The sequence below is a fragment of the Misgurnus anguillicaudatus genome, chromosome 5, assembly GCF_027580225.2.
Source record: "Misgurnus anguillicaudatus chromosome 5, ASM2758022v2, whole genome shotgun sequence".
In the NCBI taxonomy this organism is placed as follows: Eukaryota; Metazoa; Chordata; class Actinopteri; order Cypriniformes; family Cobitidae; genus Misgurnus; species Misgurnus anguillicaudatus.
Window position 1 is genome coordinate 7,436,238 of NC_073341.2, and position 24,295 is coordinate 7,460,532.

General features: G+C 38.5%; 1 protein-coding gene across 1 annotated transcript in view; it reads right to left on the minus strand.

Moving 5' to 3' along the window:
• cacna2d3a (calcium channel, voltage-dependent, alpha 2/delta subunit 3a) overlaps positions 1 to 24,295 on the minus strand; it is a 167,471-nt gene that overhangs the window by 79,344 nt on the left and 63,832 nt on the right. The window contains 4 exon segments of the mRNA XM_073867468.1: positions 2,407 to 2,557; positions 3,572 to 3,632; positions 6,141 to 6,272; positions 15,192 to 15,354. Coding sequence (XP_073723569.1) covers positions 2,407 to 2,557; positions 3,572 to 3,632; positions 6,141 to 6,272; positions 15,192 to 15,354 — 507 coding nt within the window.

Here is a 24,295-nt window from a genome sequence, read left to right on the forward strand (position 1 = left end):
AATATTGTGGGTCTCCTCTCGTTTGTGTGCTTTGAAATGTCTTATTTAGTCTTATTAAAAATAGTCCATGCTAGGCTCTCTCACATTGGCACTAGCTTGCCAGATGAATCTGTGAAAATTCGAAAGAGAGGTGGGATCCAAAACCAGTCTGGGCATTCATGGGTGGCGCCGCTGGTTCTCCCTCTGGTAGGAACTTGGTGGACATGGTTTGGGGTTAATGATGGCTGGAGTGTGGAGTTTTTTGTATGTGAACTTACCCTTCCAATGACATTTTATAGACTTTGAATATTACTTTTCTTGGATTGTATATACAAGGTTAACACTTTGCATATTTGGACTTTTAACATGCTTGGACTTTTATATTGTTTCAGGTTAGGTTTATGAATTCTATTCTTTTAACATTCTGAGCTTGAGTGTCTCATTTTATTACATTGTTTTAAATCTTACAGAGTAAAATCTGACCCATTTTACATTTTGTGTAACTTATCTGATAGGGCTGACCATTAAAAGTTAAACTCAAAATTTGAAGGCAGCTATGCTTTTTACAGTGTGGTCTCTAGATTAACTTGTTTGTCTTACAGTACATTTTACTATTAGGTTAAAACCTTTGGTGAATAGCTTTGGATTTGTTTACATTTTATAAAGGTTGCCGGGACTATAATCACATTAACTCTTTCACCGCCATTGATGAGATATCTCGTCAATTAAGAGAAAAAGCTTCCCCGCCATGACGAGAATTTCCGTCTTTCCGCAATACCTTCCGCAACTTTTTAAACCCGGAAGTATTGCCCTAGGGCAAGCTGCTGCATGTCCGTGTCTGTTTTAAAGATCGCTCTGAATGGGATCTCTATGAAAAGTCCGTCACAAAAATGGAATTATCTCTGCTTTTTGCTCAAAATGTGGTGTTTTTGCAGAAACCTACCCATATTCAAATGCTGATTACAAAAGAACTACTAAAGGTAGGATGAAACTGGTTTTTTTGTTTGAAAGCAGATGGTCTGTTCTTTCATTTGGTATATTGTATGTTAATATATTTAAAGAAGAACATTTTCTGGAAGGCATTAAACTTTGGTGAAAATCATGAAAAAACGCTGGCGCTGGCTGGCAACTTTTTTAAAAAACGCTGGCGGTGAAAGAGTTAATGTTAGAGTATGATTGGTTTATTGTTTACAAACCTACAGCATGTAAATAAATTCTCAAAAGATTGATGGTTGCCAGACAGATCTAAATAGCTACAGATCTTTTAATGCAAGTTCTTGTCAGATTAACAACTAACCCTAAGCCCTAACTGCTGGTCATGTACAGCTAACCTTCATCTCCGCCTGTCCCGTCCAGCTCACCTTCATCTCTGCTGGTCCCACCCTGCCTCCCTCTCCCTCCTCCTCTGCCTATGCTAGCCACAGTATCGGCCTTGGGTCCACTGTGGCCAGGAGATCCCTCAGCTCGCCTTTAGCACACCATTGCCGTTGGGTTGGGTGCTTAGAGATCTCCAGCTGCCAGATACCTTGGGGTTGGAGGATCCCTTGTCTCCGCCTTCAGCTGTCGAGACCCTGACTCCCACACGGCCCTCTGACCCATCAGGTTCACCTTGGCTTCTAGCTTCCTCAACTCCACTGTGGTCAGTCATCCCACCAACTCCACCAAGCTCCCTCGTCTCTTTGGCTCCACCTTGGTCAGTCTTCGACCATTCATTGCTTCTGGGCTCCAATCCTCCTTGACTTGTCACTCTGCCCATATGACTCTTTCAGACTCCTTCTTCCCCCCAGCTCTGTCTTTGCTGTCTGTCTGGCTTCATCTCAGGCTCCTCCTCCACCACCTGCAGCTCCGTTCCCTTCCCCCATCACCCTGGTTTTCCCCGTTTCCTCCAACATGGCTCCTCCCTCCTTCCACTCCGCCATGGCTCTTCACACTGGCTGAGGTCTGGGTCGCCCTGCTAAAGACCCCATCCTAGACTGCCTCTCTTCCTTCTCCCGAATACCTGTTTGCCTCCAGAGCACCCTCCTACTCTCTATTTCATTACATCACCCATAATCCTTTGCACCCCGTCATCCACCATCTTTTATTCATCTTTTCAAACACTTTTAACCCCAGATAGTTTTAACCTTACACCACAGTTTGTAAAATTGTAACTCAGATGTTAAGCCTGATTGATTTTTGTGTGCTGCTTGTGAAAGAAAATAAAAATTACCCATTTGTTGACTACCTGGTTTGGTCCACCTCCCAACTCATGCAAGACAATCATTCAACTATAGGCAAGATTTGACCATTCTGATTTGAATATGTAAATCAAAGACACTCCTAATTATAAACATGTCATTATACATTATTCGTGTAATCCCCGTAAACCACATATACCAACCCACATGCAAACACTCACACACGTTTTAAAAGCATTAATAAACTTACAGCAATAATGTTAAAGAAGTCATCATCTCCAAGTGTGTCCAATATAGAAGAGACCGTCTGTCTGGCAATAGTCAATCGCAACCCCTTCATACTGCCGCTTACATCCACCAAAATCACCACGTCTTTAGGCGACGTAGCTGCTTGGATATACCTATAAAAAACACATATGTCTAGACAGTAAGATTAGTATTTTAAATTTGAGATATGAAAGGCCTTATTCGGAGGCCAATGAAATCACTGTGCCGTGATGAAAGCTGGTCCAGTTCGAAGGATCATTCAAAAGCCTTTAGATGTGGCCTCCAAATGCATCCTTCGTTTTCTATGAAATGAAGAATTTATCAGATGGATTCTTCATGGACTTGGCTATCCCAAGATTCAATGCGCGCCTGTGACATCTGGGTATTTTAAAATAACCATTCATAACTGTAGTTACAAGTGTATATTTTCCAAATTGAAGGTCTTTGTCACTGTTTTAGTATTATAAATAACGTTTTAATGATGTGAATTAATATTAATGCTACAATATTGTGCATGTTGTGTTTTACTTTTGTATATTTCTAAGGTTGTTAAATTTGATATACTGTTGGGTAGTTCTGCATCAACGCATAATTTTCTCTAAAATAAAGTAAAAAGGCATCTATCCTAATATTAATTTTTTAAAGTCTGAAACTTCTCCTGTTGCTGTTGTGTCCTGCTGACAGATGAGCGGGAACACCAGGTGAAGCATCTCCCTTCATAGGAAAGATTATAATTTATATTCATTTTAGTTAACTTCGTGGACTTCAGAGGCTGCATCCTTTAAAGGCGGCACTTGTTCTTCAAAGTCTGCGTCCTTCGAAAGGATCCAGCCTTCGAATTACGATGCAGCCATTCTCACGCTACTTTCTGACATCTAATGTTCTTTGTCTCTTAAGTTTCAGCTCATTGATAGGACTTTGTATTTACTGTCTACTCTTAAATATTCATATGTCTTTTACTGATGGACTACGGACTAGATCCATTTTAATCTTTGTCTTGGTTGAAATATATTAAACCAATAAGTTAGGCTACAGCACATGTCATCAAACAAAGTGGCAGAGTTAAAGGATTACATTCATTGCATCCAGAGTTTGAAATTAACTTTTTCATTTATTCTCCACCAAAGAAAAGTATCAGAAACACTTACCATTTCCGATTTCGACAGTCAAATTCTATAACCCCATGTTCATCTGGTGTCCATTTTATACCTGTAAAAGTAAAGAAGTCTTTTACGTAACTCAACAGTATGTGTGGGCAATTAGCAGAAAGAGGAGACTTTGTTATGCCTCAAATTTGTTTGCGTCCCCGGAAACCTCTCACTTGTAGCACCCTACTGCCCCTTAAGGACCTGGTTTACAAAACCCGTGTTCCTCATGACAGCCCCTCCCTGAAGAAGGGCCTTCTTTATCAGAGAGGAGGCACTGTATGGCACCCACATTCAGACCTATGGAATCTCCACATGTGGTCCTTGGATGGGGTGCGGAGGTTCTAAGTGGCTTACCCCAGCAGGTCGTGCACACGATCACTTCAGCACAAGCACTCTCCACGGGACACACTTATGCTCTGAAGTGGAACCTGTTCTTCGCATGGTGCTCTTCTCATCTAGAGGACCCCCTTCGAGCCAATGCAGTCATTTCGGATGAAGTTTCTTTCTATGAGAACTCTAATCCTGACTGCTTTGGCCTCAATAAAGGTAGGGGACCTGCAGGCATTCTCGGTCGGCAATTTGGGTCTATAGTTTGGACACGCTGATTCCGGTGTAACACTGGACCCTGGCTCGGCTACATGCCCAAGGCTTCCACCACCCCCTTTAAGGATCAAGTGGTGAACCTGCAAGCTGTAACGAGGTGCTTTAATGAAAGCGATGAGAAGGTGAATCCATGTGCAAAAGGTGTTTATTGAGTAAAATCCCAAAAAGGGCCAGCAAACAAATCCAGAGGGTAATCCACAATCGTAATCCAGAGACAGGCAAAATATATCAGGGCAGGCAGAGTTCAAACAAAATCCAAAAACAGGCACAGGTCAAAAATACAGGCAGATCCAGGTAACAGATAAAACAGATACAGAAAACAGATCAGGCAGATACAAACAGGATGTGGCGATGTAATAATCAGCCGGTAACAGGTGTACAGGAAGTGACTTATATACAAAACAGACAGGAAGTGTGAACTGAAACATGGCATGATGAGTTTCAAAATAAAAGTCCAAACAGAGCAGAGAATCAAAATACAAGTACAAATAACAAAAATACACAGAATACAAGAAAACACAGAACAAAACCTTACACAAGCCCTGCCCCGTCCCATCCGTGTCTGTACGTGGACCGAACATGAAGCTTCAGAACTGTAGAACAGCTTTGTGTCTGTTACAAAGGACATCAGAAGGGAAAAGCTGTCTCCAAGCAGGGGCTGTCAGACTGGATTGTGGATACCATTGCCCTGGCATATCAATTGCAGGGCTTGCCGTGCTTGCACAGATTGCGGGCACACTCTACCAGAAGTATAATATCCTCCTGGGCACTAGCTTGCAGGGCCTCATTGACAGACATTTGTAGAGATGGGCTGGGTGACACCTAACATGTTTACTAGATTCTATAGTGTTCATGTCAAGCTGGTTTTCTCCCGTGTTCTCAGCCTCTAACAGGTTGAACCCCTATGTTAATGACAAAAATTATTTTCTGTAGAGTTTGGTACTTCCTCGGCCTTCGGCTATCAGACTCAGCATCTAATGTCAGCCCTTATTAGTTGAATTCTCAAAAACCTGTGTTAGGCTGTGTTAGGAACCTCCAAGAGGGGGTTGTGGCTTCCATAGCGTCCCCTGCTCCAGCCAAAACTGGTCCGCTTCCCAGTATTGCCTAAAGGCTGCATGGATAGTATTGGAATAGCAGTAGCCAACCTTCTCTGCATAGGGCTCTATTATCCACATCGCAAAAAACCCTAATAAATGCCAGAGAAATTTTACCTACATTAAGGGCCAGAATTACTAACAGCTTGCACCAGCACAAACCATCATTATGCCATTAAATAATGAATGTCGTGATTTACTGAAGAACGCAGTGGATAAATAGTGCTGAAAAGGTGTGGTCTAGTTCACTCTAAAAACAAACTGTGCTACATATCACTAAAAGTGGTTCTTTTTTAGTGCTATATAGCACATATAAAGCACTTAAAATGGTTCCTCTATGATTACCAGCCAAGAACCACTTTTAGTCCTATTTAGCACCGTTTGTTTTTAGAGTGATTTTTACCACTGACTTTATTGCATTTGTATTTCTCTGAGTTTCCCTTTCAGATGCAAAAGTAATGGGAGGAGATTATTTAAATGATTCACGCAACACAATTTACTAATGTTTGCGAGTGTGATAAAACTTCTTGCAAACCCTCATTTTTTGTCCTCCAGTTCTTTTCAGTTTACCATGGCTTCACACCCCGAATTTTCAGCTGTGATGTCCATAGTGCTGATCTCAAGCACATTAGTAGATCATCTGCACCTGAGGATCATCAGTTCTGCTTATTTGCGAATCTGAACTAATTTGTGCTGCTCTTAGTAGATTGCTTGGTCATTATGGAAATCAGCTTTTGCACCTGTGTTACTCATTTTGTGCCTTTTTACTAAATATCCCCCTGTTTAGTAAATCTGGCACTGTGTGTTTAATGGGTGTTAATTTCAGATTATGTTTACATGGCACCAAAGAAAAATAAACATTGAAAACTCACCTGGATACTGTCTGAAAAAGCCTTTTGCACTTCCAAAGTACTGCCATATAAGAGATGGGTCTTGTTGAAAGTTGTCCACAAACACTTAATTAAGTGCCTCTGACCAGTACACCCCATATACTATCGCTGAGTCTGTAAAAGAAGAACATATAGATGAGTCAGATTAGACTCTATAAGTCAGCTACACCAGCCACCACCCAACCTGCCTGATCTCCTTCACCTTAATACTAATCACTTGCACCTGCAGGCCCTCATCACCACACCACATAAATCCAGCCCTCACTTCCTCACCCAGTTGTCTTGTCTTCTTGCATTACAGACTCACCTGGATTATTCACCTGAAGCTCAGGATCTCCTTTACCCTCCCCGATCATCATTTTCTTAGAGATATCCTTTTAGCATTTGCTAAAACTGTTATAGAAAGGAGGTTAAGAGCAAACTCTGAGTATGTTAACTCTGAAATGAGGGAAACTCTGGGTTTTCTGTTTCAGAATGGGAGGTATGTCAAACCCAAGAGAGTGGGGTAAGTCTAGCCTGTTTCAGAAGGAGAGGTAACTTGTACTCTGTGAACCAAACCTGGTTGGGAGCAGGATTTTTTTTGTCCCCTCACCATTTTTAAATGAGTAGTCAGGTTAGCTATGTTGTTAGTTAATTCAGTAATTTTTTCATTCCGCACATTTTTATTATGTAGACTGTAAACATTTTTTTAGCAGTCTTTAAGTTAAAATCAAATTGCCAGTGCAAGTCATTTTAACTTACTACTTCATATATTTTATATAATACGCTAAAACAAACCAAAAAATTAAAACAGTAAATTGAAATGACTTGTAAAGCTAATATGATATACTATGCAGAGACCGTCTAAGTGACTAAAATGTCATGTCCTTTTATAGAAGATTCTGTAAGACGTTGATGTTGCATTCCATTTTATTAGTGTCAAACCTTTGTAAAGTCAGGTAGCCTTTTATGCCCAAATCGTATTCCTAATTTAATTTTATGTTCCTTTTGTGCATGTGATGACATTTGCATTAAATTTAATATACAGTATGGTTCAATAACAAAGTCTTTCACATGCTTGATGTTTATCGCTTTTTGGCGGTCCTGCTTCAGCAAAATTAGTTTACCCCTGTCTGTTCTCTTCTGGCTTCTGTTCTGCCAGCTTCTTCTTTGTGAGCAAAAAGGCCTTAAACCCTGTATCGATTACTGTCTCCTCTATTCCCAAACTGTCAAGTAGGGGTGTCCCCATCAGGTTTTTTTGCCCTCGAGTCCGAGTCATTTGATTTTGAGTATCTGCCGATACCGAGTCCCGATCCAATACTTCTATAATACATAAAAAAGAATAGAGCGAAAAAAACAGAACCAGGATGTTCCTTATGTCATGCCGCACGCATTGCTGTTTCTGTGTGGAGTCAAAAGAGTCTAACTCTGTGCCAGCGCATAACTATAGATGTGTTAAAAAATAATGAGAATATATATAGTATATGTACAGGGGTTTAATTGGGATTTGTTTTGTGGGGAGGCTTTGTTGGAAGGGAGGGTTTGAGGGGTAACATGTTTAATCCTGATGACAGCAAAGCCACTGGTGTGTTTCAGTGACATTTTGTACCTCTGATAGGATTTTACAAGTTTCAGCTTTAAAGCTGTGCCACATGTTGACCCAAACTTTAAAACCTGAACTTTAAATTATGCAAATCTATGAGTCTGACACCCTATATGCATTTGTTGCACATGTCATTATGCGCAATTGATCAAACTTTGAAAGAAGTTATAAGAATCAACCTCCTTGACTAATTCTAGGCATAAGATAGGCTACCCAAAGACTAAATTAACAAGAAAAACAACATACTGATTCAGCAATATGTCTTATAAAATAGCCATAGAGAAACTATACAATAAGTTGTATCCAGTTATCTAGTTAACATATTGTAATGAGATGAGTGACATGGCTATACATACTTTAATACTTTGTTTCTAGACTTCTATTACGTTTTTTCGACATGGGGACCATTCTTACCTCTCCCTTTCTCTCTCATCTCTGCAGTAATGTCAAATGATCCTGCGTGAATGCGCGTTCTTGAGGTTCTGAGTGAGACACGGAGCTGCGTCTGAGCACATGGTGACAAAAACGATCAACGCGTAGTTTAAATGAGCGGTAAAAACCAGGTTTTGTCGTGGGTTCCTTGCACGCACGAGTGCGAAGCCTATGAATGAAAACACGTCAATAGGCTTGTTCGACTTCATGCGGCGCCGCAACAATCGACAGCCAGGTGATGCCAAACTACCACGAGAGTGATCCGCGAAATCATACGGAGGAGTTTGCTTTTATCGCTCTCACGGAACTTTGACGTCATTCGGCTGCCGGTTCTTGTGGCGCCGCATGAAGTCGAACAAGCCTATTCTCTTCTCGTCAGTCCACACGCACCAGCGCAGCGCATACACTGGCGCGGAGCAGAGCGAGACCTTGATGGATTTTAAACCCTGCATATGTATCCGAGTCCTGTACGGGAGGTAACGTCCGATTCCGATCAAGTCTGAAACCACGTGATCGGGGCCGATTTCCGATCACGTTATTGGATCGGGACATCCCTACTGTCAAGTACAGATATCCTCTTCCTCTGGTTCCAGCAGCCCTAGAACAGCTATGTGGAGCTCACATCTTCTCTAAAGTGGACTTATAGAGTGCTTAAAACCTCATCTGAATCTGCAAAGGAGATGAAATCTTCTGGCTATTATGAATATTTGGTGATGCCATATGGTCTGTCCAACTCCCCTGCTGTGTTCCAAGGCTACTCGTTGAGTACCTGAACCAGTTCGTCATAGTTTATATAGACAATATCATGATATACTCCCAGAACCTGGCTGAACATCGTCTACACGACTTTATCCTTGTTTGATCTATTCTGTGGCATGACAATGTTATTTATAAATCTGCATATTTAAAATGTTTAGACTGATTCCAACAAGCGACTTGTTTTTTAATTTTATATAATTTTTGATACCAAAGATGTCAAATATTTTCTCTGGTGCTTTTTCATTTTATTCCTTCCCAGCCCAAATTATCATAACCAAACTCAAGTAAAAGTATAAATTAAATAATAAAAAGATGGTTTAAATATACAATGAAAATATAGTCCTAACAAAAGAAAGGATAGGATTCCATGTGTTATCAAATGAAGTAACAAAATCCCTTGTGGAGTGTTCAGTTTTTCCAGATGCAAAAAAGACATTAAGTCCTTCAACCAGAAAAAGTTTGCAGGGGCATGAGGATTTCCAGTGCAGCAGTATTCTCTTTCTGGCAACCAGTAAGGCAAAGGCGATAATGTCAGCATGACACTTGTTGTACAACCCCAAAACAGAAAAAGCTGGGACACTGTAGAAATTGTGAGCAAAAAAAGAATGGAACAATCCACAAATCCCACAAACCCACACTTCATTCACAGTAGAATATAGACAACACATCAAATGTTGAAAGTGATACATTTTGAAATGTCATGCCAAATATTGGCTCATTTTGGATTTCATGAGAGCTACACATTCCAAAAAAAGTTGGGACAGGTAGCAATAAAAGGCCAGAAAAGTTAGATGTACACATAAGGAACAGCTGGAAGAGGACCAATGTTTAGGAATAGGAATGTTTTCCCATTCTTGTCTAATACAGATTTTTAGTTGCTCAACTGTCTTAGGTCTTCTTTGTCACATCTTCCTCTTTATGATGTACCAAATTTTTTCTGTGGGTGAAAGATCTGGACTGCAGGCTGGCCATTTCAGTACTCAGATCCTTCTTCTACGCAGTCTTGATGTTGTAATTGATGCAGTATGTGGTCTGGCATTGTCATGTTGGAAAATGCAAGGTCTTCCCTGAAAGAGACAACATCTAAATGGAATCAAATGTGTCTAGAACTTGGATAAACCTTTCAGCATTGATGGTGCCTTTCCAGATGCGTAAGCTGCCCATGCCACACGCACTCATGCAACCCCAAACCATCAGAAATGCAGGCTTCTGAACTGATTGCTAATAACAACTTGGGTTGTCATTGTCCTCTTTAGTCCGGATGAAATGGCGTCCCAGTTTTCCAAAAACAACTTCAAATTTTGATTCTTTGGACCACAGAACAGTTTTTCACTTTGCCAAAGTCCATTTTAAATGAGCCTTGCCCAGAGAAAACACCTGCGCTTCTGGATCATGTTTAGATATGGCTTCTTTTTTTGAGCTATAGAGTTTTAGTTGGCAACAGCGAATGACACGGTGGATTGTGTTCACTGACAATGTGTTCTGGAAGTATTCCTGAGCCCATTTTATGATTTCCATTACAAGTGCATTCCTGTATGTGATGCAGTGCTGTCTTAGGGCCCGAAGATCACGGGCATCCGGTATGGTTTGTCGGTCTTGACCTTTAAGCACAGAGATTGTTCCAGATTCTCTAAACCTTTGAATGATATTATGCACTGTAGATGATGATAAAGTCAATCTCTTTGCAACTTTTCTCTGAGAATCTCAGAAAACCATTTTTCGCTGCAGCATTTGGGGAATTGGTGATTCTCTGCCCATCTTGACTTCTGAGAAACACTGCCACTCTGAGAGGCTCTTTTTATACCCAATCATGTTGCCAAATGACCTAATAAGTTGCAAATTAGTCCTTAAGCTTTTCCTTATGTGTACATTAAAATTTTCTGGCCTCTTATTGCTACCTGTCCCAACTTTTTTTGGAATGTGTAGCTCTCATGAAATGCAAAATGAGCCAATATTTGGTATAACATTTCAAAATATCTCACTTTCAACATTTGATATGTTATCTATATTCTACTGTGAATAAAATATAAGTTTATGAGATTTGTAAATTATTCCATTACTTTTTTACTCACAATTACTACAGTGTCCCAACTTTTTCTGTTTTGGGGTTGTATATACCAGCAATAGACAGTACTCCAAAATGTTTAATTATTGGGCAAGGTTTTACAGAAACATTTAAGAGCTTTTGGTAATGTATCAAAAAAAAAGAAAACCAGGAAGAGTTCAGTTTAGGACATGTTTAAAATGTATGAGTATGATCTGCTGGAGACAATGAACATCTATTACACCTATCATTCTCTGCTAATGAGAGTTTTCTTTCAGTCTTGCTTTGGTGAAACGAATTCTGTGAACAACTTTAAATTGAACAAGGTTTAAATGAGCGCAGATAGATACAGAGTTAATTTTAGTTAATACATTATTCCACAGTTCATCTTCTAAACAAAGACCTAGCTCCCTTTTCCAGGTTTCTTTGAGTGCAAGAAGAGGGGGGAGATACAAAGAATGAAGCAGGTTAGAGGCAATGCGATTATGAAATTTTAGAAGTGAAAAACTATCTTGATTTGATTTGATTTAATGGTTTATTTAAAAGGGGACAGCGCAATTTCATAAAACACATGTACAGACATGGTTAAAAAAGCCAGAATTAGCCAAAAGGCTATTTTTCATCTGTAGTCCCCTGGCCAAGATGTAAAAAAGGCATTAAAATACAAACAAGAAAATACATTACAAATATATGGGAAATTGACTAACTACAATTTAAATTACACTATAAAATAACATAAGGTACACTGTACCTATTACAGTAGTAAGACACACGTAATACACATTTTTCAAAAAAACTATAGTATTTCAAATATGTAGTACATCTCAATGGGCTCAGCTATTAATGATGACAGACATAATTGTTAATAAGCCAAATTTTCATCTTAAATTTATAGTTTTCTTTGGCTGGTGAGGGAATGTATCAAAATGTGCTTTGGCAAAGCACATTTTGACGCAGATGAAAGTAGCGTATTAGGTTCTTCTATGTTGGAGATTAAGAGCGAGATAACTCTGAGCAAGGAATATACAAAAATGTTTAGTGAGGAGGCGGGGCTGACCCCATTGCTACGTATAACACTGTCTTTTGAAGATTGTAATTGGTTAGTTGTTCAAAAAGAAAGAAAAAGAGTGCTTTTAAGTATAGGGTCTATTATAAGCCATCAGTTTGAAATTACAAGGTATACTTTTTACTGTTTCATCGTACTCACACACACACACACGCTATATACATAAAAACGTACAGAAAGAATAAAGAAAATATAGAATTCATGTATTATCCACTTCATAATTCAGATTATCCACTTCATAAAAAACTGAAGCAAAAAAATTCTTTATTAATTTTACACTCCGTGTATGTTTTGATAATCGTTCTGAATCTGTTCTCTTACAAAATTCCTTCACAAAAATGCTATTGTTTCAGCTTATTGCTAAAAAAATAATTTTTGAAGAAAAATACCCATATTTAAGAGTTTATAAGCAGAGAAAAAAATAGATATGATGAAATGTTTTTTCCTGTTTTGTTTGTTTGTTTGTTTGTTTGTTTGTTTGTTGTTTTTTGTTGCAGAGGGTCTGTTCTTTCATTTGCTATATTTGTAAGTTTATATATTTGTATAAGAAAATTTTCCTGGAAGGCATTTTGTAAAACTTTCGTGAAAATCACAAGAAATGCTGGCAGGCAACTTAAAAAAAAAGGTTGGCAGAGAATGAGCTAACAGTCAATGTCACAAAGTTACATCCTAATATCCAGGAATTTCAAATTTTCTGTCGCCACAATGTAACAAGTTACGTTTCCATGACATAAATTAATCAGACTACATTGCAGTTACTTAACAGTCACATATTTTGGCTAGCAGGGTTGTTGATTCATGCTGGGCAATAATTTCACCGCTGTCCGTTTCGTTTGTTGGCTTCTGTTTTCACCCTCATGTACGACTGTCACGGGTGGCACTTGAATTAGCTTGCTCCAGGATGATGTATTCTCTAATCTCTGGAGTTTAGAGGCTTTATTCAGTGCACAGATGTTGCTGCTGTGATTTCTCCCTTTGGCATTAAAGTCACTTAGAACTGCTGACAGACATTCTCCTGAGACGGCTTTCTGTGGAAGTATATCCCTCAAGTCATGGCCATCATACCGTTTAAACCAAATGTATTTCAGCAGGCATTTATGTACCCACCTGTGTCACCAACTTGTTAAAAATGGGTCCACTAGGACATACTGGGAGACGTTAAAGGTTTGTGAAAGATAAATGATTGCTTTACCTGCAGTAGTGTGTCCAAGGTCATATTTATCAAAGAGGAATAGAAAAATCCAGCCATGAGATAAAATATAACATATTATATTTATGCATTGTTGCAGACTAGAACAGTATATATATATATATATATATATATATATATATATATATATTAGGGCTGTCAAAATAAACGCGTTAATAACGCGTTAACGCAAATTCATTTTAACGGCACTAATTTTATTAACGCGCGATTAACGCAACACGCAATTTCTGTTTGACGCACAGCTGGATGAATTGAGACGCAGCAAGTGACCGGCGCTGTCTAGATGAGTCGGAGCTTTTCATAAAAATAAGAACATTAAGCTTTCGTCTAGCGAATCCAATGTTTTCTGCACGTGCAATTTTCTTTATCTGTACGTTTTCTGTGAGGTGTACCGTCCCAAATCCATATAAAGCAAAGATGCGTCTTCTTTCACTTTTTAGTTTCGTTTTAAAAAGCATTCAGAAATTATAGAAAATAGACCGACTTTCTTGATGTTAAAATAATTATTAAGAGAGATAAAGTTCGGGATCTGATTGATGTTAAAAGAGTTATTAAGAGTGACAAGGCTCAAAAGCGATGTCTGACGCAGACGTTTGAAGCGCATGCACCCAAACGCGCGAGTGCGCGACACTTCGTGCTATTTATACGCATCTTCAGGAGACTGGGCTCGATATATATAGACATCTAACACAAAATTACAGGTTTAAAAATATCTGTTTTGACAAGAATTCACGCAGGTATGACCTGTAATCTGTTGTATCTAAAGTGAATGTTTCGTTAACTGTTAAGGAAAAATATCTGTTGTGTCATTATATTAAACCCTTGCATTATCCTACAGTCTTAAAGAGGTCTGTCACAATGTCAAAACTAAACAATAAAATAAAAACATATATGTATATTGAGATTGTTTTTGCTCTGCATTAACAGGTATAGTTCTGTCATGCTTTGTTTTCAGATTCCAACAATTGTTCCAATTGTTTTGAAGTTTTTTAATAGAGAATGTTAAAATATAAATGACACATTTTAGAAAATTTGCTCATCCCAAGTCAATTTGCCAGCACAGGTCACAAATGATGCAGCAGCAAACAGAAATGGAGAAAGAACAACGTCTTCTAAAGGCAAAAACATTTATAAAACTATGGCTGATGGTTCTGTTGAAAATGTAAACAGGCTGTTGTAGACATACATTTGCATACAGCATATATATTATCCAAATCCATGCTGATTAGAGCATTAAAAACTTAAAAAGTGTTACATTTAGGTAAATTTAGAACAGATAAAAATGTGCGATTAATTTGCGATTAATCGCGAGTTAACTCATGCAGTGTTTCCCATACACTGATTTATTTGTGGTGGCCCACCACAAAATCAACACTGGCCCCCACAAATAGAATTTTCACGATTCCCATTTACATTTTTATTTCACTTTTTAAAACAGCTTAATTCAGCTTAAAATATAATTTGATATATAATATAGATCAAATACAGATACAGATCAAAGAGTAGAAGTGAAACATATTTCAGGTGCCAACACTAGATCAAACGCAAACACGACATGATGACGTCAAATATATGCTAATTAGCGGGTGACGTCATCACCACCACAGTCTCTCAAAATCCTGTGGGAAACACTGTCATGAAATCATGCGATTAATTGCGATTACATATTTCAATCTATTGACAGCCCTAATATATATATATATATATATATATATATATATATATATATATATATATATATATATATATATATATATATATATATATATATATATATATATATATATAAAAAGTTTGAAGATACATTAATAAACTGTACAATTAATGTATGTAAGAGGGATGTTAAAAAGAATACAGTGCCATGAAAAAAATAAAATGAAATTAATTCATTGTGAAGGTTTAACAAGTCTAAATTGTTAATGTGGTGCTGTTCACGATACCTTTGTTGTACATGTTGGTGGGCACCTGGACAACACTGAGGCTGAGGTTGACAGACAGATTATTGAAATGCTCATTGGGCTGAAGGAGAAATTCTCCACCCAAATCCACACTCCTGCCCTCCTCATCAAACTCATTGATCAATACAGCGTTGAAGTATTCATACTGTTAGGAAGGAAATAGAGAGAGAAAGTGAACACAGCTAACCTGAAGTTAACAATACTAGTTCATTGAAAAACCAAAAGGAAACTATGATAACAGAAACGCGATTGAGGATTTTTTTGTGAAATGTAAGAATATACATAACTGCATTGACAAACAGTAATATTTTTTTTTTGGACAGTAGCTAAAGCTTTGTCTGTGCCACTGTTAGTGTGTTGTCATATTTTAGATTTGTTATTAATAAATCATTCATCAATATTATATTTAGATGGATGCTGTCCTCTGCAGACTCTCTGCACTCTCTGTGAGATTCATCTCTGTAAGAGTTTTACAGTCATTGTTAAATGAGTGTGTGTTAAATGCACACACACGCACGCATACACACACACGCACACACACACACACACACACACACACACACACACACACACACACATTCTGGTTTCCATGTTTTGTGGGGACAGTCCATAGACATAATGCATTTTATACTGTACAAACTTTATATTCTATTCCCCTAACCTACCCCATTCCCTAACCCCAACCCCAACCATCACAGAAACCCTTCTTTTCAAAATACATCATTTTGTTTGATTTATAAGCTTGTTTCCTCATGGGGACATCAAAATGTCCCCACAAGGTCACAAAAATACTGGTATTCCTATCTTTGTGGGGACAATTGGTCCCCACAACGTGATAATTACCAGGTATACACACACACACACACACACACATTGATGTCTGATGTTTGAATGGGGACTGTGGTGCAGTGGACATACAGTAAAGCTAACGTGGTCAGGATAAAGTGTCAGAATAACAGAGTGATTTAGCAAAAAACTCACTTCAAACTGGTTAAAATGCCACATCATCAGGGTTTAAATGACTCAGAGAATAAAGCCATCCTGGAGTCTTTAAAGGTGTAATGTGTAAAATTTAAGAGGCTCTATTGCCAGAAAATGAATATAATATACATATCTATGTTTTGAGTGGTGTTTAATGATCGTACATAAAAACAAATATGTTTTTATTATCTTAGAATGAGCCGTTTATAATTACATACACTGCGGGTCCCCTTTCATGGACGTCGCCATCGTGTTTCTACAGAAGCCGTAAGCAGACAAACTACTCTACAGCGCGCGTTTTGTCATATATTGTTGTGGTCGTTCTTCTTCGTTGGTGTTATTGGAGGCGGCTGCCACAGCTCCCATTGTCGCCTTGAAAACCCACGAAGAAGAAGTAGGAGTACCAGAGGAGGAGTCGCCGCCGTCGTTGTTGTTGTTGTAGTAGTGCGATTTATCAGAAGCAATAGTTAACTTATTAGAATTAAGAACAGATGTAAAAACGATCGAATGGAGGACCACAGATATTGTGTTGCCCAAGAGCCGACAGATCGCCAAAGTTTGTCGTCAAGAAAGAAAAAAGACGACAAAGCGAAAAAACTCCAGGACAGACGACGCCATAAAACCATCGGCGTGGCTTTTTCCAGATGGAAGGCGCTAATGCAGGAGAAAAGTTTTAAAAGCGACGCCGAAGTTGCCTGCTTTCTCTTGGACAGGTAAGTTAGCAATGGTTACTCTTATCAATGTATGTGAAAACCGCGTTTGTTTACAAGCTATAGTTATACGACGGGCACAATCACCGTCAGGAGTAAAGTTTATCCCATGTCGCTGTTGAAATATATGTAAGTGGATTTTAATGTCACGTGACATGACAGTGTACATATGAAGTGACCAATGATTACTTTCAGAATACATAAATGCAACTTCGGTTGATGTTGCTTCGTTACTGTGCATAAACAGTATAAATGCATTTTGCATCTGTTGCATAGTTTAACCACAAACTCAAATGATGGCTATCAGTACTATAATGAAAAAGTACAATGCATTTTGCTAATATTTGAGCAGATTGGTTATTTATTATATAACCAAGTGGAGAGGACTCTAGATTCTCATCTGACTATGCTTTGATAAACTACTTCATCAGTTATGTTGTTTGTAATGGACTGTGGTACACAAACAGTGACAATGTTAAACACCCATTACATTTTTCATGTTATCTCTCCGTGTTTAAGATCATACCTGCACTATAAATGATTATATTACAAAAACAAATGTCATACAGGAGTGTGTTTTAATGTAATATAGCACTTCATTTCTTGATGGTGCTTTCCTTTTTCAAGCTATGAGAGATATGAGAAACATACTGTAACATCAACTCTGATGAAGATAATATTTCTCAGTTTACACCTCCAGCATTGGTGCTTCTAGTGAAACAGACAGGCAAGTCATGCATATAGAAGTAATTTTGTGTTGATTTGTGTTTCGCTTTGATTTGAAACTCAGCCTTGCAGAGTAGTGTTTAATTGCATTTCTTAATCTATAATTCTTTTGAATAAGTATATGTGGGATATACACAACAATCTTCTCTTATTCTTTACAGAGATGCTGATCTTGGTGTCATTGCAGAAGCCACAGAAATTCAGGGCCTTGAACAAAGGTAACATCATAACTGCTTACACCGCATGTCTACTGTTTCTACAATTTCGTAATGTAAATAGTTTTTTCCTTTCTTTTTCTAAAGCTTACATGACATGAGCATTGTGGGGAAGGACTTTGAAGAAAATGTTTTTAATGACCCAATAAACAGTGTGTAAGTAGTACTTCCTAATTGTATGTATTATATAATGCATTGCTTCTAATTCATAACTGGTTGAATCTGAAATGTGTTCTTATGCTTAGAATTGATTGGGCAGATGAGACTTCCCCTCACTTCCCTGGAAACGACGATGGACAGAATGGTTTCAGCTCTGATGAAGAGTACTTTCCACCGATTTCTATACGGTGTGTTATTGTCTTTTTTTGCTATTGTTTTGTGGTTTCAGTTTACTACAGATTTCTATTCATCAACAGAATGGGAGGAGCACTAAAGAAAGCAGAATTTGTTGATGGATTTATTTACTTATTCACTTTATATATATATATATATATATATATATATATATATATATATATATATATATATATATATATATATATATATATATATATATATATCAGATCGACTGCAGAACTAGAGGCATTTCAAAGTCACATCCTGATGTATGCCAGCAAGCGTTACGCTTTCAGCCCCCCAGTGTATGAGGCAAGAGTTCTGTTGGCTGCTTTAGACTACAATCACCACCTGAACCGACCACCATTGAAAACAAAAGAGGGCAAAGAGATGTAAGTTTTACACAAATGTAGTATTCCCATTTATAGTTCAAATTGTACTCTGCAAATGTTTTACACGCAATTGAGAATGTATTTACAGGTCTTCTAAGGTTGTCTCATGTTCTAATTTGTAACAGATATTTATTAGTTGTATTTTCTCTATTTTCAGTTACAAAAGATTGTACAAGAAAAACGCTAGAAGATACAGTGTATATGCATTGAAAAGTGAAAAAAACTATGAATACATTTCTGAGTAGCAAGGACGCATTGTAAAGAGCAGACTAACAAGTGGAGTGGGGATGCCTAGAAAGAGGAGCCTTCGACCAGATGACCCCAGAAGGCTTGGTTTGGTGCCACCCATACCTGCACCAGCCATATCAGAATTGGTGGAGAGACAAGTCAGAAGAGGTCTAGGTAGGTTACACACATTCCGTCACTGTCCTTCCAAAACCTTGTATCTCCATACTTTGTGAATTTCATTTTTTGGTCATAACTCATCATAATTGGTCACTCTTATGTTTGTCAGTGGGTTTTGTAAACATTCCATCAATAAAAAAGTATTACAAGTGCTTGTCAACTTAGACAACACAGTGTGTAAACATTAAAAAATACAGAGTGAATTTGGACAAACAAGCTTTCGGAAGGACAGTGACGATTTGTTGCCAATAGTGTACCATAATACTTATTATGTATCATGAACATTACTATGTAGTACATAAGTTTATGTTTTGCACTGTCTTTAACAGGGCCATTATTAAAATCAGTTCCTGATGTGAAAGGGTCCACATAGGCTATCACCTGCCACAGCTATGATTTCATTTTCTGACTGTTTTTTCAACCAGTCTTGTCTGTCTATTCTTGAAGGTGTAGGCAACCATGTGGGCAAGTCCACCTTCTCTGGCTTCTCCAGACATTTACGTTTTATGTTTACGTTGTATCCCTGTAAATATTAATAAATATAAGTGGTAATAGAATATTATGGCAATGTAAAAAAATTGTCATACCTGTAAAAATAAAGATCTAATGTACATAATGTAAATAAACACATCACATGCATCTCTGTTTTACCCTTTATTTTAGGCTATCAATAAGCTGGAACTGCTGAAAGGCAATGTGATGCATTTCTTTATTCCAGTAGCATATTCCAATAGTGTATGCACACTAAAGTTACTGTACAGAGCAGTCTTACTGTAAGTGCATTTATCCGTTTTCCTCCCTGAAGGCTCTGAAGATGGAGGCAACAGTGAAGTGACTCAAATTTGGCTTTACTTGTTGCTCCGCCTCCCTCATAAGACATACCATGGACAAGCACATGGTCAGCTAGAGTAACTCAAATTTCATCTGAGACTGCTTGGCACCTTGCCCCTCTTCCCATTTCACCACGTCCTCCTCCTCTTCCTCCTCCTTCACAACGTCCTCCTTCTTTCCCTCCTATATTTCCTCCTCATTCTCCTCGACCTATTCCTTCATTTCTCTGTGGATCCATTGTTTCAAAGCTCAGTGAACTGATTCAGGCTCTTTTATCTATCTATTGAAGCAGGGGCGTCGGACTGGGGGTAAAACCAGTACTGATTACCAGGGCCCCAAAGGAAGAGAGGGCCCTTGAAAAGTCTAAAATATATTATGGGGTGGGGCATTGGGGCCCATCAGGACTGCCTATGCATAGGGCCCGAGATCTTGTGCAACGCCCCTGTATTGAAGGATCTGATTGATGTGTGTTCAATTTTGACTGTTAGTGTTTCCACCTTGGTAATTGTTTGCTATTTGAGCCTAAGCTGTGCTGACTTGAGTGAACAGTATTGAATGCTAGTATTTTCCATATGACCAGATGGTGTAACCACTGAGAAATGTAGGGATTTGTGTGTAGAGTTTTGAAGTAAAAGTTCACCAAATCTGGCTCATGTGTTAAAGCAGTGGAATAGTGTTTATAGTTCAGCAAAATGATTGTGCTTCTTGAAAAATGGCGTTATGGTTTTAAAATTTTAGTTCAAAAGCCTGGTTATAGTGTTTTAGCAATCGAGAAAAACTGTAAACTGGTGGTCTTTTGCCTCTGCTTACAGTTTTTTTAGCTTACAGACTCTTTCATGTAAATAGTGAATTAGCCTTGGTGCGAGTGCAACTGTCTTTTAAAGGGGATGGGAATGAGACTCTCATTATTTTACTGCACGTTGTGCCCAAACACACACATTAATCATTACAAGAATAGAAACAACCCTTTTAGACCATGCACACAGACCATTTTCCCTGACGTTAAACTAGCAAAAGTGGATTCGAACACGCCCTAAGTGCACTTGCGTTGTGCACTTTATGCCATGTGCTTAGATTGTTAAGATAGAGCCCTTGGTTTCTTTGAAGTCCAAGTAAAGTCTGATATTAAATGTGTTCTCAGTTTATATTAATCACCCAGCTTAATTTAAATGATAAAAACCCCAAACAAATAAAATAAATCCACATCTTGAAAAAACAGGCAGGATACTCTGTTCTCTAATGGTGGGGGCATGTCCACTATCTGTGCTAAACCATGCCCACTGACGGAAAAGCTGCCATCTTTCTCAATTTTCAAATCGCGTTGTAACCTGAATGGATGCTCGGATTGTGTTAGGGGCGGGGGCCATGTTTGATGACTCCAGTGCTTCATCAAGACACCGTTTTATCCCCGCCCAAATAATCTTGAACACAGAAATGATGAAAAATTGTTTAACGGTGTACTCCACAATTCAGTACTATACAGTTCACAGTCTTTGAAACGTATTTCAGAAGTATACTTTAACATTTATAATGTCTTTTAAAATAATTCACTGAATCACTTTACACAGACTTTAAGAACATAGCAAAACATATATGGGAGTCACAGTGGAATGTTACCAAAATATTGTTTAGGTTGTATGAAACATGCTGAAGGCTCTGCAGAGTAAATCTCTTAATGTAGTCTAACAGATTTATGCTACTGCTGCTTACAGTCTCTGACCTGAAACCTGTCATCAAAAATGAAGCCGATTAGACACATGAGTGGAAATCTTGCCCATAATCCGCTCTGCCTGAACAACATTCAACGCTCATAAAAATCTCATTCACTCAGTCTGGAAATTTACAGCGTGGAAACACCGAATTTAGCTGTTACCCTTCAGGAAGGAGCAATCCCCATCAGAAGACAAAGGATTTACTCACTAACTTCACTAATGGAAATATTTATGGATGAAAAGGGAACTAAACTTTTACATTTGAAGAAGATGCAGTTGGTGGATGCCAGAGATTTTCTTATTATAAAATTGGAGATTTATCAATCTCAGCCTCCATTGCTTGAATTCAAAGTAACATTTTCACTCAGAAATGTAAAAGTATGTGTGAGCAAGGAGCCCTTTCTAATCATTTCTAGCAGTCATTGAGTACGTTTACATGCACAGAATAAGCGTATAACTATCAAAAATCTGCTTATTATAAAAAACTGTTTTCATGCGTTACATGCAAATCAATAAACCGGCTATGCAGACAACTGCGTTTACATGGTACTTGGAGATTTGTCAGGTTTCAATTCAATTCAATTCAATTTTATTTATATAGCGCTTTTCACAATACTCAATTGTTTCAAAGCAGCTTTACATTAATAGAAGCAGTAAAAGCACAGAAAAATGACAGATAGCACAACATAATACACAATAGCATAAGCTGTCAAATTTGCTGAGGCTATGACTCGACATTATGAACGAGCGTATTACTAATGTAACGTCTAGGAGAAGAAGCTAAATTAAGCCCAAGCAGGCTACCTCCCCGGGGTAAAAAACCCCCTAGGAGAAAAAAAACAAAAACCCCGGGTTGTTGAGCCGAGGAAAAAAAAATAAAAAGTCCTAGGAGGGAAAAACCCTTGGGAGATATATATGTATATAAACACATATAAACGGATAAGGAGATTAAGCGGGGATTAAGCGGGGTTTAAGCGGGTTCTGCCGGTGGTCGTTGGTCAGGCATCAGCTGGGCATCACAGTGATGGACGACCAGTAGATCAGAGGTGAGTCAACTTTCACATCTACCGGAACTGGGTCTGTTTGTCCCATTGTCCTCAGGGTCGAGGACAGGACAGGGAGAGAAAAACAAAATCATATTAGCGTAGGGGCCGTTCACATGTAATGCAAGTGTCACACAGTGATGTGGTTTAATCAGCTTAGTTTCAGACAGACTAACTATTGCGGCGTAATTATATTATCCACAGTTGAGGATTTTGCAAATTGGGGGCCCACTGCGACGGTATATATGGTAACTAAGGGTCACCTTCTGATTTTTAAGAGAAAGAGAAAATGAAACCTGTCGACCCGTTTGACTAAGGCCTGTAACCCCACTGTCGTCGTTAATGCAGGTTCAGTGGCAAACGGGTCTATATTGCATGCTATTTACAAGATCATGAGAAAACGCCAACATCGCAACCTGACCATACGTGCCAACCCGTTTGACTAAGGCCGGATGCCCCACTGTCGTCGTTAATGCAGGTTCAGTGGCAAACGGGTTTGTATGGCATACTATTCACAAGAACACGAAAGTTCCAAAATCGCAATCCGACTATACGTTAAGATAAGGTTTTTATTTATTTATTTGGTTGGTCTGTTTTATGACCGCGAGTGCTTTGTTCGGTACAAATAACTATTTCGAGTTAAGTACTTTTACTAGACAAATTATGCGAATGCTTTGTTGAAGAGAAAAGTTTTAAGTCTAGATTTAAAATTATCGACTGTGTCTGATTCTCGGACATCGGTTGGTAAATCATTCCAGAGCTTAGGGGCTAAGTAGGAAAATGACCTTCCACTTTTAGACACTTTTGATAGTCTAGGGATAATCAAGAGACCAGAATTTTGTGACCGTAGTGTGCGTGATGGATTGTATTCTGATAGTAATTCTCTAAGGTATGAGGGTGCTAGGCCATTTAAAGCTTTGTAGGTGAGTAGTGATATTTTAAATTGTATGCGATATTTAACTGGTAGCCAGTGTAAAGATGCCAGAATTGGGCTTATGTGGTCGTACTTTTTAGATCGAGTAAGTACCCTTGCGGAAGCGTTTTGAACTAGCTGAAGCTTGTTTACTTGATTTGCATGGCATCCCCCGAGTAGCGAGTTACAATAGTCTATTCTAGAGGTCATAAAAGCATGGATAAGCTTCTCTGCGTCAGATGTAGACAGTATATGGCGTATTTTCGAGATATTTCTAAGGTGGAAGAAAGCTGTACGGCAGACGTTGGCGATATGACTATCGAAGGATAAGTTGCTGTCGAACATCACACCTAAGTTCCTTACCGTGGAAGATGGCACCACAGTGCAGCCATCTATGTGCAACGTGTAATCTGACATATTATGTTTGTAGCGATTCGGTTCAATAATAAGTATCTCTGTCTTATTGGAGTTCAGCTTAAGAAAGTTATGTGCCATCCAGTCACTAACATCGCTAAGGCAGTCTGTTAGCTTAGAAAACGTGTGTGTTTCGCTGGGATGTGAGGAGATGTAAAGCTGGGTATCATCCGCATAGCAGTGAAAACTTATGTTATGTTTCCTGATAATGTCTCCTAGAGGTAACATGTATAACGAGAACAGGATAGGACCTAAAACCGATCCCTGCGGTACACCGTATTTAACCAGGGAGTGATATGACTCTTCCTCGTTTACATAAACAAAGTGATAGCGATTGGTTAGATACGACCTAAACCATGCTAGCGCCTGACCACTGATACCAACATAGTTTTCTAGTCTATTGAGTAA